The 16,554-nt window shown below is 42.8% G+C and overlaps 1 protein-coding gene across 2 annotated transcripts in view; it reads left to right on the top strand.

Moving 5' to 3' along the window:
* Positions 1-4,581, top strand: part of LOC137521966 (uncharacterized) — a 77,060-nt gene extending 72,479 nt beyond the window's left edge. For both annotated transcript variants that reach the window (XM_068241938.1, XM_068241937.1), the window contains one exon: positions 3,382-4,581. In XM_068241938.1, the coding sequence (XP_068098039.1) occupies positions 3,382-3,511 (130 nt within the window). In that variant the 3' untranslated portion in view covers positions 3,512-4,581. The remainder of the gene's footprint in view (positions 1-3,381) is intronic.
* Positions 4,582-16,554: the final 11,973 nt, after the last annotated feature.

Below are 16,554 nucleotides of genomic sequence, written 5' to 3'. Positions count from 1 at the left end.
GGAGGAGGGCCTACCTAATACTGGGGCATATCTGTCTATCTATGCTGAGGAGGAGGGCCTACCTAATACTGGGGCATATCTGTCTATCTATGCTGGGGAGGAGGGCCTTCCTAATACTGGGGCATATCTGTCTATCTATGCTGGGGAGGAGGGCCTACCTAATACTGGGGCATATCTGTCTATCTATGCTGGAGAAGAGGGCCTACCTAATACTGGGGCATATCTGTCTTTCTATGCTGAGGAGGAGGGCCTACCTAATACTGGTGCATATCTGTCTATCTATGCTGAGGAGGAGGGCCTACCTAATACTGGAGCATATCTGTCTATCTATGCTGGGGAGGAGGGCCTACCTAATACTGGGGCATATCTGTCTATCTATGCTGAGGAGGAGGGCCTACCTAATACTGGGGCATATCTGTCTATCTATGCTGAGGAGGAGGACCTACCTAATACTGGGGCATATCTGTCTATCTATGCTGGGGAGGAGGGCCTACCTAATACTGGTGTATATCTGTCTATATTTTCTGGGGAGGAGGGCCTACCTAATACTGGTGTATATCTGTCTATCTTTTCTGGGGAGGAGGGCCTACCTAATACTGGGGCATATCTGTCTATCTATGCTGGGGAGGAGGGCCTACCTAATACTGGTGCATATCTGTCTATCTTTTATGGGGAGGAGGGCCTACATAATACTGGGGCATATCTGTCTATCTATGCTGAGGAGGAGGGCCTACCTAATACTGAGGCATATCTGTCTATCTATGCTGAGGAGGAGGACCTACCTAATACTGGGGCATATCTGTCTATCTATGCTGGGGAGGAGGGCCTACCTAATACTGGTGTATATCTGTCTATATTTTCTGGGGAGGAGGGCCTACCTAATACTGGTGTATATCTGTCTATCTTTTCTGGGGAGGAGGGCCTACCTAATACTGGGGCATATCTGTCTATCTATGCTGGGGAGGAGGGCCTACCTAATACTGGTGCATATCTGTCTATCTTTTATGGGGAGGAGGGCCTACATAATACTGGGGCATATCTGTCTATCTATGCTGAGGAGGAGGGCCTACCTAATACTGAGGCATATCTGTCTATCTATGCTGAGGAGGAGGACCTACCTAATACTGGGGCATATCTGTCTATCTATGCTGGGGAGGAGGGCCTACCTAATACTGGTGCATATCTGTCTATCTTTTCTGGGGAGGAGAGCCTACCTAATACTGGGGCATATCTGTCTATCTTTTCTGGGGAGGAGAGCCTACCTAATACTGGGGCATATCTGTCTATCTATGCTGGGGAAGAGGATTTACCTAATACTGGGGCACATCTCGCTATATATGCTAGGGAGGGGGCCTATTCTTGAGTTCATCATTTTCCCCTGATTTCTGAGGTAAAACCAGGTACCTCAGCTTCTATTTGGCATAAGAGAGGCCAAGCTAGATTATAAAAAAAAGATTGAGGAACATTTGGACAGTAACAATGGCAGGCAAGTGTGGATGGGTATCCAGCATATGACCAATTATCGAAATAATTCTGGAGATGTGGGCGGTGATTCATCGTTAGCTGAGGAACTGAATTATTACTTTGCACGGTTTGAAGTGGATTCATATGAGACAGCTTTACCCCATTCAGATATCAATAACAGTGCCCCTTATGTATTGGGGGAGCATGATGTGAGACGTACGTTGCGAGCCATCAACCCACGAAAGGCAGTCGGACCAGATGGTGTCTCAGGACGTGTTTTAAAAGAATGTGCAGACCAACTAGCTGGGGTCTTCACTAGGATTTTTAATCAGTCCCTGTCTCAATCAATTGTACCAACTTGTTTAAAATCCTCTCTTATAGTTCCTCTGGCCAAAAAACAGACCATCACTAGCCTTAATGATTACAGGCCAGTCGCATTGACACCTGTGATTATGAAGTGTTTTGAGAAGCTCATCAGGAACTATATATTGTCTTTTGTTCCTCCCATGTTTGACCAACATCAGTTTGCCTATAGATCAAATAGGTCTACAGAGGATGCGGTGGCTACTGTCCTCCATGTTGTACTGTCCCATCTAGAGCAGCGAGGGATTTATGCACGATTGCTTTTTATTGATTTTAGTTCTGCTTTTAATACTATTATACCCCATAGACTGGTGACCAAGTTGTCAGACATAGGGCTTCCATATTCAACTTGCCTCTGGATTAAGAACTTTTTGAGCGATCGTCCTCAGAGGGTTAGATTGGGTACAAATTTCTCTTCATCTATCAGTCTCAGCACTGGCTCTCCTCAGGGCTGTGTGCTGAGCCCCCTGCTCTATACCCTCTACACTCATGATTGTGTTCCTGCCCACCATAGTAATACCATTGTTAAGTTTGCTGATGACACTACAGTGGTGGGGCTCATATCAGGGGGGGATGAGTCTGCCTATAGGGATGAGGTAGAAAGGCTGGAAATGTGGTGTAGAGACAATAATCTGCTCCTAAATGTAGCTAAAACCAAGGAGCTTATAGTGGATTTTAGGAAGAAGGCAGATGACATTCAGCCACTTATTATAAATGGAAATATTGTAGAAAGGGTCACAGACTTTCGGTTTTTAGGAGTTACTATTAAAGAGGACCTGACTTGGGGGTCACATATTGCTGAAGTAGTGAAAAAGGCACAGAAGAGGCTATATTTTTTAAGGGTGCTTAGGAAGAATAATATTCCTGAGAAATTGTTGGTGTCTTTTTACCGCAGTACAGTGGAGAGTGTCCTAGTCTACTGTCTCTGTGCGTGGTTTTCAAGCTGCACAGTAGCACAGAAAAAGCAGCTTCATAGGGTAATTAAGGTTGCCCAGAGGATAGTGGGCTGTCCTCTTCTTCCATTAGAAGAATTATATACTTCTTTTTGTTTCAGGAATACTAAGAAAATTTTAAGCGATGCCTCACATCCAGGACATGTGTTATTTGAACATCTGCCTTCTGGAAAACGTTTTAGACTTATAAAAACTAAGACAAACAGACTAAAGAACAGTTTTTATCCTTCAGCCATTTCTATGTTAAATGCTGCTAAGTGGCCATGTTGATAAGGGGTGTGTGCAATGCAATGTATGTAAGAATGGAATGTTATGCTGTCTTTGCTTTTGCTGGAAAATTGCACTTAAGAATTTCGTTGTACAATTTCGGTTGTTACAATGACAATAAAGATTTTCTATTCTATTCTATTCTATTTTCTATTCTATTTCTATTCTATTATACTCGAGTATATACAGAACTTTCTGTTGTTCAGAGAAACCAACTCTAATATAAGCAGTAACCGTTCAACTGCTTTTCCTTGTAAACACTATTCTAGCTTTTTAGATATAATTGAATTTTTTTTTTAAATGAATATTGATAGCTTTGCTTTATTTATTCCAGATGTTTGCAAAATCAACCATCAAATGACTATGAACTTCAGCAAGTCCAAAGTGTGGAGGAGGAAACAACAAGCCAGCTTCTCGCCAATGGAACATCAGGAGCCGACCCTGAAAAGAAACATGCTGGTTAAACTGTCAACAAAATTGCAGGGACAAACAAAGAACTTCTTCCAGTAAAAATGAAGTCTTTATACATGTTACATTGAATTTGGTCATCACAATTGGTTCCAGATTGCTGGAGCCTTGCCTTATAGATATTTTATTCTTCTCTTACATCTCCAGAGTAGCAGTGAGGCTGCTTAGGTGTTTTCTTTGGGGTTTTTTTGTGAAATGAGTCTTACGTTGCTAAAAATCCAGCCTTGAAATTCAGAACACATGTCCAGCAGCAGAGGAGTAAAAGGGCTTCATTTCAGGCCTTGTTTTTTGGGTTGTGTCTCTTCTTAACTGTTCTAACAGCAAGTTTCACATTTTGACATTGATGAGAATACTTACAAATATATATGGGCATGAAAAAAAAACCTTTTGAACAAATGCACTGAAGTCAAATGAGAAGAGAATACACTTTTTAAGGAAGTTCCATTTTTCGTGACATTCATGAATGAAAGTAATCCTGATAAAGGAAAGGCCTACACTTTTGAAATGTGTTGGCTGTGATTGGTTGGTAGCAAGTGACGTCACTACCGGACATCCAGGTTTATGCCAGTGATAGAACTTTGGATCTGTTAAACCATCGGTACCGCCCCTGACCGCCACCATTCAGGGCTGTGTGTTGGTCAAGCGGGTTCCAAGGACAAACATCTCTCCAGGAAAATGCCTCACCACCTCAGGGAAGACTTCTGAGAGACAGAGGTCTGGGAGTTTAAACAGATGTTCATTGAGATGTGTGGTTCTTTCAAAATGGTGGCTCTTTTTTACATTTAACTAACGGACAATGGCCTCAATTCACTAAGCTTATCTCCTGTCTTTAATAACTCTTCTAGAGTTGTTACCATGGTGATAAGGCATGTAGTATTCAGGAAACATTTTACCTCAGGCAAACCTAAAGTTAAAGGTAGCCATACACTGGTCGATTTGCCATCAGATTCGACCAACAGATAGATCCCTCTCTGATCGAATCTGATCAGAGAGGGATCGTATGGCTACCTTTACTGCAAACAGATTGTGAACCAATTTCAGCCTGAAACCGTTCACAATCTGTGGTGGTGGTGCTGCCGCCGCTCCCCCCCCCCCCCCCTGCATACATTACCTGCTCCGCCGGCGCGACTGCCCCCGGTCACTGCTGCTCCGTCTCCGCTCTGGTCTCCAGGTCCGGCATGCTTTACTTCTTCCTGCCCGGCAGGAAGTTTAAACAGTAGAGCGCCCTCTACTGTTTAAACTTCCTGCCGGGCAGGAGGAAGTGAAGCATGCTGGACCCGGAGACCAGACCAGAGTGGAGACGGAGCAGCGGTGACCGGGGGCAGTCGCGCCGGCGGAGCAGGTAATGTATTGCCGCTCTATTGCGTCGGTCGTCGGGCACTCGAACGCCGCTAGCGACGCGCTCCCTACTCGTGGGCGATCGACGGTAATTTTCCGCACGGAGCGATCGACAGGATCGGACGAAATGGATCGAAATTCAGCGTGTAGCGGGAACGATGTGATAGCAGATTCGATCCCAGTGATCGAATCTGCTGTCGATCTGGCGGGAATCGGCCTAGTGTATGGCCAGCTTAACGCTTCTGTCTTTAAGTTAACTCTTTAATCCTTAAAATAACTCCAGAGTTAAAGACAGGCTGTTCATTAACTGCGTGTGAAAACAACTACAGAGGAGGTAACTTAACTGCAGAGGAGGTAACGTAAGGAATGAAGAGATAAGATAACTCTCTCTTGTGTGGAGGTAAGTTTTCTCTTTCCTTATTATCTCCAGCATGATCTTAGTGAATTGAGGCCATTGTAATGGTAAAATCATTACCATTACTGTTACATATATGCTGGATATAGATAGATCATCTTTACAGTTATATCTTGGAACTGTCCCAATTATTAGAATTATTGAGTATGTTGATGTTTACCTAATATAAGATTTAATTTTTAATTCCTGTTAATTAATTTCCTGTTAAGGAAAAAATAAGTCTATATTAGACAGCTTACTTAGTCTATTTTAGATGGCTATATTTTTACAGCAAAACATTTTACAGGCGAAAAATCAATATTTTTTACCATGAAAATATAAGAAAAATAAAACTTATTTTTGATGGCATTTTTACTTAGAAATCAAATTTAACATTCTTTTCGCAAAAAAAGTGAATACAAAAAGAATGTTATTTTCACACATCACTGTTTGTCACAAAAGCAGCTGAGTGTGAAAAAGAGTAAAAAAAAAATTGTGATCCAGTAACAAATAAGACAATAATAATAGCAGCTTTAACAGGAATATGACACAGAAAGCACAAAAGCAGCAAGTTTAAAAGATCCACTCCAGTGAAAAACGTAAGCAGTTAAAACCTGACTCAGACAGGAAGTGACTACAGTGTGACCCTCATTGATAAGAAGCCATTTTCTGCTAGGAAAGTGTTTTATAGTTGGAATATCTTATCCGTGAGGGTCACACTGTAGTCACTTCCTGTCTGAGTCAGGACTGAGTCAGCCACTTACATACCTGATATTAAACTCTTTCAGACAGAGAAAGTAAAAAAGGAACACAGCATAGTTATTTGTGTGCTAGGCACTGTACATACACATGTCTATCTCATGATGTCACATGTCATCTCGGGTAGCCTTTAACAACAAAGAAAACCCTGGGGATCTCCCATGAGGAGATAGACTAGTCCAAAACCTGTCGATTCTGCCAACTGGTTATTTTTTTGCCTAGAGTGGTCCTTTAACAGGATACGTAACATAACAACTTACTGCCAAGCTTAATGCCAAGTGCTGGAACAGATTGCTTCTGGGTAAACTTAGACACTTCCTAGAGCAAACAGTTAATTATTAAACCTGTCATTAAAGAGGAACTTCAGCCTAAACAAACATACTGTCATTAAGTTACATTAGTTATCTTCATTAAAACAGATAGGTAATATAATCTCCTACCCACCCTGTTTTAAAAGAACAGGCAAATGTTTGATTTCATGGGGGCAGCCATCTTTTTGGTTGAAAGGAGGTTACAGGGAGCATGAGACACAGTTCCAACTGTCCTGTGTCCTGATCACCCCTCCCAGTTGCTAGGCAACGTGAATAACAACATAGGAAATCCCATCATGCTCTGCACAGCATCAGGGGAAAAAAGCCTGGGCTTTTTTTCTTTGATGGGTGGAGCTTAGCTAAAAATGCAGCTAAAAATGATGCGTTGGTAAGATAAACAAAGTTCTGATGCTGTGAAACTGTAAAAGAAACACCGAGCCTTTTTCAGTACTGCTGAGTAGATTTTTAGTCCGGAGGTTCACTGTAATTTATGGCCCGGTAAACCAGGAATGCAGCCAGACAGGTTGCTTTGCCAGTTATTCCACCTGACGTATGCATTGTTGATTCTCTAGAGTTATCTCTTACACGTGTGACTTGGTAAAAGAACAAAGCAGCGAGCATGTTCACAGTATAATGTCCTCCCCCTTACACAGACAGTAATTACAACTTAGAAGATAAAACATGGGTTTTGTTGAACAATTTAAAGAATCACTATTGCGAAAATTGTAAAATGTAAAATACATGTAAACACAGAGTAAAATGAACCATACGCGTACGCATTTCTCCGTCCCTTTTTCCATCCTTTCACCACCAGGGACGGAGAAATCCGTACTTTCCGCGCTCCCGCTCGCTCTAGCGCGCACTCCCGCTCGTAAACACGCCGCCGGCCGCTCGCCCGCAGATCAATGAACGGGAAAATCCATTCCCGTTTGTTGAACTAAGCCCCGCAATAATCTGCTGCTTCTCCAATAAGCAGCGCGATTATTGTGAAAAAAAAAAAAACGTTCTCAGCCTCCTAGTACTTCCTGCAAGCGTCCGGAAGGACGCTTGCAGGCCGCATTAAACAAAAAGTTACTGTTGCCATCTTGTGGCCAAATAGTAAAACTACACCCTAAAACATTTTTCACATACAAATAAATTAGTTTTACACAAAAAATTTACTCCTTACCTCCCACACTCCCCAATTATTATTTTTTTGTAATAAAAAATAAAATAAAAAAATTACAATAAAAATAAATAAATAAATAGTTACCTTAGGGACTGAACTTTTTAAATATTTATGTCAAGAGGGTATAACACTGTTACTTTATAAACTATGGGCTTGTAAATAGGGATGGACGCAAAACTGAAAAAAATGCACCTTTATTTCCAAATAAAATATTGGCGCCAAACATTGTGATAGGGACATAATTTAAACGGTTTTATAACCGGGACAAAAGGGCAAATAAATTTCATGGGTTTTAATTACAGTAGTATGCATTATTTAAAAACTACAAAGGCCGAAAACTGAAAAATAATACATTTTTTCCCACATTTTTTTCCTATTTTCCCATTAAAACACATTTAGAATAAAATAATTCTTGGCATAATGTCCCACCTAAAGAAAGCCTAATTGGTGGCAAAAAAAACAAGATATAGTTCATTTCATTGTGATAAGTAATAATAAAGTTATAGACGAATGAATGGAAGGAGCGCTGAAAGGTGAAAATTGCTCTGGTGCTCAAGGGGTAAAACCCCTCAGTGGTGAAGTGGTTAAAGGACAACTACAGAGGCTGCCATATTTATTCCCTTTTAAGCAATACCTGCTGCCTGGCTATCCTGATGATCCTCTGCGTCTAATACTTGTTAAGCCATAGCCCCTGAACAAGCATGCAGAAGATCAGGTGTTTCTGGCATTATTGTCAGATCTGAAAAGATTAGCTGCATGCTTGTTTCTGGTGTGATTCAGACACTACTGCAGCCAAATAGACCAAAAGGGCTGCCAGGAAACTGGAAGTGTTTAAAAGGAAATAAATATCACAACCCCCATTTCCCTCTCACTTGATAAAGGCCCTCTTTAGGATCCAGAGGCGTTCTCCTTCTTAGGTAAGTACCCCTTGGGGGCACTTTTTCCCTCCAAGTTTACTGTAAAGGCATTAGAATCACATGTACATTTGTATAATGTAAGCCCAGGTTCACAGTGGGCATTGCGATCCCTGTAATAGCAGAAACGCAACAGAATGGAAAACTCGTTGCCACACGTTATGCACTCATTGCATTGCATTCAGTGAAGCATACAGACAATGAGAAGTATGCTTCACTATAATGGTTAACATGCCTGTTTGGCGGTAATGTACTGCATGCACTGTGAGCTTCACATAGCGGTTACATTGCAGTGTGCCGTCCGGCGTCACATTGCGTCCGGAATGAGGCACCGCATTGTGCCAATGCAGCCTAAGACTCAGCTGCCATTTACCGCAGATCCGCTCTCCACAGAGTGGCGCAACAGTTATGATGTGATATTGACATTTATATTTTGGACAGGTATTATATGGAGCAGACAGAATTATATATATACTAGTTGACCTAAGCCTGTTTAAAAACGGGCTCTAGGTCTTTTCACGCCACCGATGCCGCCAGTCAGTGTGCATGCACACGCACCCGTCCAAGGAGCGTGTGTTTACACAACCGTGTGATTGTTTGTCACACGTGTCCATTGATCCCTGAGCGCCTGCAGTGCAAGATTTCCCATCTTTTTCTCTCCGCGCCTGTAGGCAAGTGCCTGCAGTGCCTTATGGTAAAACCAACCCTGTGTAGCTTGCCAAATTTAAGCGATTGTCTGTAGTTCACCAACACTTTTGGAACATCAGCGCTGTGTAATATGTTGGCGCTTTATAAATACAATAAATAAACATGCGCTAACTTTTGTTAGGGGAAGGGTTGATTGAATTGCGTTTTCTCCCCAAAAGTGTAATTTTCTTAAATAAAACATATTTTAAAAATGTTTTTCAGTCAAGGACCAGATTTCTAAAATAAGCTAGCTAGCTTTTAAAGGGACCCTGAGCGGTAAATACACACAAAATTTGGACATCCCTGGGGCTTCCTCCAGCCCCCCCTTAGCCCATGAGGCAAGTTCCCTTTTATTTACTGCTCAGGTTCCCTTTAAGTAGTTTTTCCTTGAAGATATGAAACAAAATAGGCGTTTAGTTTCCAGCAAGGCCTTTTATTTGCAGCTTACTGCCAAGTGCTGGAACAGGTGGCTTCTGTGTAAACTAAGAAGCTTTGTAGAGAAAATTGTTGTGGCAGCCGCAGACAGTGGTTACACCTGATCCATGTATGCACTGTGTTCACCACAGTTGTCTTTGGCACAAGTGACCTGGATTAAGAACAAAGCAACAAGTACAGTATATTCACAGTATAAAGCCTTCACCCTCAACACGACGGCAATTTCAGCTTTGGAGATAAAACATGGCTTTTGCTGGACTTGTGAAGCATAAGCATAAGCACATCATTTTAACCAATTCACCACTGAGGGGTTTTACCCCTTCAGCGTCCGAGCAATTTTCACCTTTCAACGCTCCTTCCATTCATTCGTCTATAACTTTATTATTACTTATCGCAATGAAATGAACTATATCTTGTTTTTTTGACACCAATTAGGCTTTCTTTAGCTGGGACATTATGCCAAGAATTATTTTATTCTAAATGTGTTTTAATGGGAAAATAGGAAAACATTTGGGGAAAAAATCATTATTTTTCAGTTTTCGGACATTATAGTTTTTAAATAATGCATGCTACTGTAATTAAAATCCATGAAATGTATTTGCCCATTTGTCCCGGTTATTACATAGTTTAAATTATGTCCCTATCACAATTTTTTCAGTTTTGTGTCCATCCCTAATTACAAGCCCATAATTTATAAAGTAACAGTGTTATACCCTCCTGACATAAATATTTAAAGAATTCAGTCCCTAAGGTAACTATTTATGTATTTTTTTTTTATTATATTTTTTTTTCTATTACAAAAATTGGTGGAGTGTGGGAGGTAATGAGTTAATTTATAATGTAAACCTATGTATTTGTATATGAAAAAAATGCTTTTGGGTGTAGTTTTACTATTTGGCCACAAGATAGCCACAGTATCTTTTTGTGCATGCGACCTGTAAGCGTAGGAAGTATGCTTACAGGAAGTACAATGAGGCTGGGAAGCTTTTTTTTCACAATGATTGCACTGCTTCTCATAGAAGCAGCCGATCATTACTGGGGGGCTGAGATCAACAAAAGGGAACGTTTTTTCCCATTCATTGATCTCCGGGCGAGCGGCTGGCAGCGTGCACGAGCAAGCGGGAGCGCGCGCACGAGCGAGCGGGAGCACTGAAAACGAGGTGCGTATACAGTATCTACGCTCCTGGTGGGGAAAGGGTTTTAAAAGGAACGTAGATATACGCACCTGTGGGGGTAACTTGGTTAAAAGGAGTTCTCCGGGGGAAGGGTGGGGGCTAAAAATAAAAATAGACACTTCTATCAGCCTCCTGTAGCTGTCATGTCCCATGCTGTCCTCCTCCGATCACCTGTTCCCCGCTGCCAGCCCGGGTGTAGTGCGGCATCCCACTCAACTGTGGCTGCATGCTCGCTCCCGCACACGTCATCAGAAGCTTAACGCGCAGGCGCAGTACAAAAAACTTCAGATGACGCGAACGGTCGTGCACATTACTCGTCTTGTTAGACGAATAATTGCCCAGTGCCGGCGGCTGGGAATGGCAGATCTGGGGAGGACGGCGCAGGACATTACAGCTACAGGGGGCTGATAGTTAGCACCCAGGCCATCTCAATAGAACATTAAACATGCATGCTAACAATGTGGCTCATTACTAAAAAAAAAAAAAGAAACTTCAATTTTACCTCTTCTTTTTACATTTAAGACAAATTTATGTTTAAAATAAACCAAAGACAAATAAATACAAAAGATTCATACATACCTGGGGCTTCCTTCAGCTCCCTCCGCATCGATTGCTCTCACAACGTCTTCCTCCACCTTCTAATGGTCCCAGTAGAAGCCCCGTAAGTTTGGTGAGTCGGGGCAGACTGCACATGCGCGGCCCAGGCCACATGCGCACACCCCGCTGCACTCCCATAGCTGGAGGTGCAGAGCACTCCCAGCCGGAGGGTGGGGGCACGCGCAGTTGCAGAGCACATGCGCTGACTGACCACGACTGGGCAAATTTACGGGGCTTCTACTGGGACCAGGAGAAGGCGGAGGAAGATGTTGTGGCAACAATCAATGTGGAGGGGGCTGGAGGAAGCCCCAGGTATGTATAAATCTTTTGTATTTCTTCGTCTCTGGTACACTTTAACGGAGGTATTTATTAACCTACCTCCACGCCCTGCAGACCGCAAACGTTTCAAGCAGATTAGGATGAATATAATTATTTTATTGCACACGTTAGCAGAGGGCAAACAAAAGCTTTCATCAGCGGAGGGTGGGTAGATAAAACACTGTCTCAGGGCTGGTGCACACCGAGCAGCTTTTTCAGCGTTTCTGCAGCCGCTTGCGGCTGCGGATCCGCTTGGTCAATGTATCTCAATGGGCTGGTGCACACCAGAGCGGGAGGCGTTTTGCAGAAACGCATACTCCCGGGGTGAGGCATTTTTTGGATTGCGGATGCGTTTCTGCCTCAATGTTAAGTATAGGAAAAACGCAAACCGCTCTGAAAAACACCTGTTCAGAGCAGATTTGCCGGCGTTTTTGTTACAGTAGCTGTTCAGTAACAGCTTTACTGTAACAATATATGAAATCTACTGCACCAAAACCGCTACACAAAACCGCAAAATGCTAGCTGAAACGCTGCAGAAAAAGAAGAAAAAGCGTTTCAAAATCTGCTAGCATTTTGCGGATCTGCTAACGGGTTTTGGTGTGCACCAGGCCGCAAAGGATTTACAGAAGTCACAGATGCTTTCTTCACACCTTCACATGGATAAATAATAAGCAGCTAGAAGGGGAGGGTGGAACATGGCAGCTCCTATAGCTATAAGAATCCAGGAAAAAAGTGGTGTTTGGTTCTCTTTAAGCAACCAGCATGTTTTGCAACTTCAGCATTATCACTGTTGAAGAGTGAGTTTGGTTTTTTTGCAAATGCAAAACAGAAATTTGCCTTCTTTAAGTGGTTTTAACCAAAATATTCAATACAAATATGTTTTCCTACTTTTTATAACCCATACAATTATGATATTTGCTTTTGTGCACAAGTATTATTATAAGTTCCCAAAGTTCCGTTTATTTACTTTGAAAGCTGCTGGTGCATTTTATACATAACTGGTTTTATTCATCTTGTATTGAAGGCAGAAATGCTTTCTGAGTGTCTGTCTGTGTTCAGGAGAGTCTGCACAGTCAGAGAATGTGTCACATTTCTCATTTGATACAATTAAGTAAACACAAGAAATCATTATCTCCAGTTCAGATGAGTCCAGCTTTCTCTGCACTGAGCTTGTAACTCCTGTGTTTAACTAATTGAATGCTGTTCTAGTAAAAAAAAATGGTGGTAGTATAGAATATGTTGTGAATAATATTTTAGAGCAAAGAAGAAATGTTGCTGGGTTTCATTCCGCTTTCAAACAGAAGGTATTTGTAATTATTCAGATTGGAGTAAGCAACTCCCACAATGCATCACTGCTGAATATGCAAATTGTCCCTTTATTGTCTTTGTAAGCACACCTCCAGAGCTGCTGGAATGCAATGATGTGTCAGCAGCTTGTTATTTGTACAGAGCCACACTAATCCAACATGCATACAGACTGTTTCAGACTGGTTGATCCTCATCAGTGCATGGCATGGATTAAAATATGGCTCTGTAGGGTAGGACTTGAAGCACCCAGAGTTACAGACTACCCAGCAAGCTCATGGTGAACCAGAACTAGGAGTGTGCAAGTGGCTACAAAGGACCAAAAAAAAAAAAGCCCTTACTAAAATGTTAAGCAAAACAAAAGTTTGCCTTCTAAAAAAAGGAATTATTTGTGATTACCCAGGTTGGATTGCCCATATCATGTCCCCCATGATGCATCACTGCTGAATATGCAAATTTTCCCTATATTGTCCCTGAAAGCCAAACATACCTGTTTCAAGAAGGCACATTTTTGTTTTCCACAACATTTTAGTAAGAGGGCTTTTTGGTCCATTTTTAGCCCCTAATGGCCCATACTCACGAGCTACAAATATCGCTGCAACACGCGGCGCGCGCGTGTTGCGGCGACAGGTCGCCCGTGAGTATGCGGCGTTGCACGGGCGCGCACCCCGAACTGTCGCTCGTCGCTGATGTCGCCAGGCGATTGAACCGCTCAATCGCCTGGCGACAGTTGCCGCCGCAACTCCGCCGCATCTGTCGCTAGTCCGCGTGAGTATGTGGACTAGCGACAGCAACCTCTATCCACAACACGGAGTTTCCGGCAGCGGGGGAGGAGCGTCGGCGACAGCTTCCGTCGCTCAGCTGATCCCTCTTCCGCGTGTGTACGCGGAGGGAGCTGGCGACGAGCTGTTGCCGGCCTGTCGCGCACACGCTCACGTGTGCTGGCGACAGGCCACTTTTGTCCCTTGTGAGTATGGGCCATTACACACTCCAGGGAGTTCTGGTTCATGATCTTGCTGGGCAATCTGTTACTCTGGGTTTTGGCAAAGTGAGGCTTCTACCGTATCAGACGAGATATCCAGGAGGCAGAAAAAGTCTGGCACTATAGCTTAATTGCTACCATTAAACTATAGTGCCAGACTATTTCTGCCTCCTGCATATTTGCATAGACTTTGTCTTCACTGTCTTGAGCAAATAGTTTTGACTGGGTGATACTATCTTTGACAAGCATCCATTTTCGGGGTCTTCCCATTGTTTATTACAGCAAAGTCCGAGTGCCTGCCAGCTCTCCTGCCAGAATTTTATCAGACAAGGCAGGTCATTCCGTTGTGGGGTGACTCCTGATGGAGACTGTATAGACTGCAATCAGCGGCGTAACAAAAGGAGATGCAGCCCCTGCCCCCCTGGGCCTGCTCAGGGCCGTTTTTAGGGGGAGAGCCCTCACCTCGGGCTCTCCCCTCAGCGCACTCGCCTCCTGCAATTATCAGTGGCAGCGGGCGGCTGACAGAAACACATACTTCCCTGCATTCCACGCACCGGAGGTTCCGCTCTCTAAGTGTCTGACCCTACTTCCTGTTTAAACAGGAAGTAGCATGAAGCACTTATAGATGGACTTCTGCAGGGGATGGAGGTATGTATTCCTGCCGCCACCCGCTGCCACTGATAATTGCAGGAGGGTAGTGTGCTGAGGGGAGAGCCCGAGGTGGGGAGTGGGGGGCCCAGTGATTTTTTTTGCAGGGGCCCAGTGATTTTTTTTTTTGCAGGGGGGCCCGGGGATTTCTAGTTACGCCCCTGACTACAATTTTAATTGCGACTATAGCTTTTGTATTTTCATATGTTTGTGTTTTTATGTGTTTGCATTTGGGATTTGGGTTTTTCATGTGTTTTTTATTCACAATCATCATACTTTAAAGTGAATAATTTGCTTAGAACCTTTCTTTCTATGTCTGGTTAATGTATAAATGTAACGAGGAATTGGACGTTTAATAGTAACAATGGGGCCCATGGGCAAAATTAACCCGGGGGCCCCCAATGGAAACTCCTAGGCAAAAAATAAGCATTAAGGGCCCTTTTGTGCAGCCACATTTCCCTCCTGGGCCCCTGAGCCAGCTGCTGACCCCTCCCAATCACCTCTCAACGTAACTGTGCTCCCCGGGGCAGTCTTTGGCAGTGTAGTATCTGCCAGGTGAGACACTACTCTGCCAAAGACTCTGCAGAGGCCTCAGGGAGCAACAGTTAAGATAAGAGGGAGACACCTTGGGGCCCCTACTGGCTCTGGGGCCTCCGGGTGTGATTTGCCTTTATTGTAGCGCCGGCCGTGATTGGACTAGTTTTGCTTGAGAAGCAGAATTCACAGAGAAGCAGGTGATCAGTTAGTTTTCAATGCTCTGATTTGATTGGTGACACTCACTTTCTTAAGTAGGAAACAATTGCAGCCATTCAGAGCTTTATAAACATATCACCTGATAAAACTGATCATATGCTGCTCTGTGTGTTCTGCTACACATAGGTGACTCTAGTTTGTTTTAATTGTTGTCTGTGTCCCCTGCCACCACTTTCATTTCTTGTGACTTGGGGCAGTCAATGAGATGGTAATAATTCCATGTTGATCCAAATGTAAGGGTGGCCACTAATGATCCAATCTTTTTCATCCAATTTTACCAAATCTATGTAGTATAAGGGTAGATTAAGTGAATATATTGAATGGATAATTAACCTATTTTGGTTCCTGGACGTAGAAACTACGTCCAGGAACCATGCGCGCTACCGCGCGCTCCCGCGGCCGATCGCGCGCGTGCACGCGTGCTCCCGGCCCGCGGTTCGTTAGCCAGGCAATCAGTGAATCGGGCTACGGTGCCCGATCACTGATTCCTCTCCCCCGCTGAAAAAGCGACAGCTTCTCTCGGAAGCTGCGCCTTTTCTTGTTGTTACCTCCCGCATGCGTCGCTCTAAGCGTATGTTACACTTAGAGTGACGTCATGTAAATAAACTCATGGCCGCCATCTTGTGGCCAAAAAGTAATACTACAACTAAAAGTAAAAAAAAATGAAAATCAACACACATTTACATTATAAACCCATTGTTTACCTCCCACCCTCCTAAAACTACCCAAATAAAATGTTTAATATAAAAAAAAAAAAATTACAATAAAAAAAAAAACATGTAAATATTTACCTAAGGGTCTAAACTTTTTAAATATCAATGTAAAGATGAAATATTTCTATATATTTTTTTATTTTAAACTTGTAAATAGTGATAGATGCAAAACGAAAAAAATGCACCTTTATTTCCAAATAAAATATTGTCGCCATACATCGTGATAGGGACATAATTTTAACGGTGTAATAACCGGGACATATGGGCAAATACAATACGTGAGTTTTAATTATGGAGGCATGTATTATTTTAAAACTATAATGGCTGAAACCTGAGAAATAATGAATTTTTTCCATTTTTTTCTTATTCTTCCTGATAAAATGCATCTACAGTAAAGTGGCTCTTAGCAAAATGTACCCCCCAAAGAAAGCCTAATTGGTGGCGGAAAAAACAAGATATAGATCAGTTCATTGTGATAAGTAGTGATAAAGTAATAGGCTAATGAATGGGAGGTGAACATTTCTCAAGTGAAAACGACGGAA

Source organism: Hyperolius riggenbachi, chromosome 6, assembly GCF_040937935.1.
Source record: "Hyperolius riggenbachi isolate aHypRig1 chromosome 6, aHypRig1.pri, whole genome shotgun sequence".
Taxonomy (NCBI): domain Eukaryota; kingdom Metazoa; phylum Chordata; class Amphibia; order Anura; family Hyperoliidae; genus Hyperolius; species Hyperolius riggenbachi.
The sequence above is the reverse complement of the archived record's forward strand: the minus strand, read 5'-3'. Positions and strand labels throughout refer to the sequence as shown.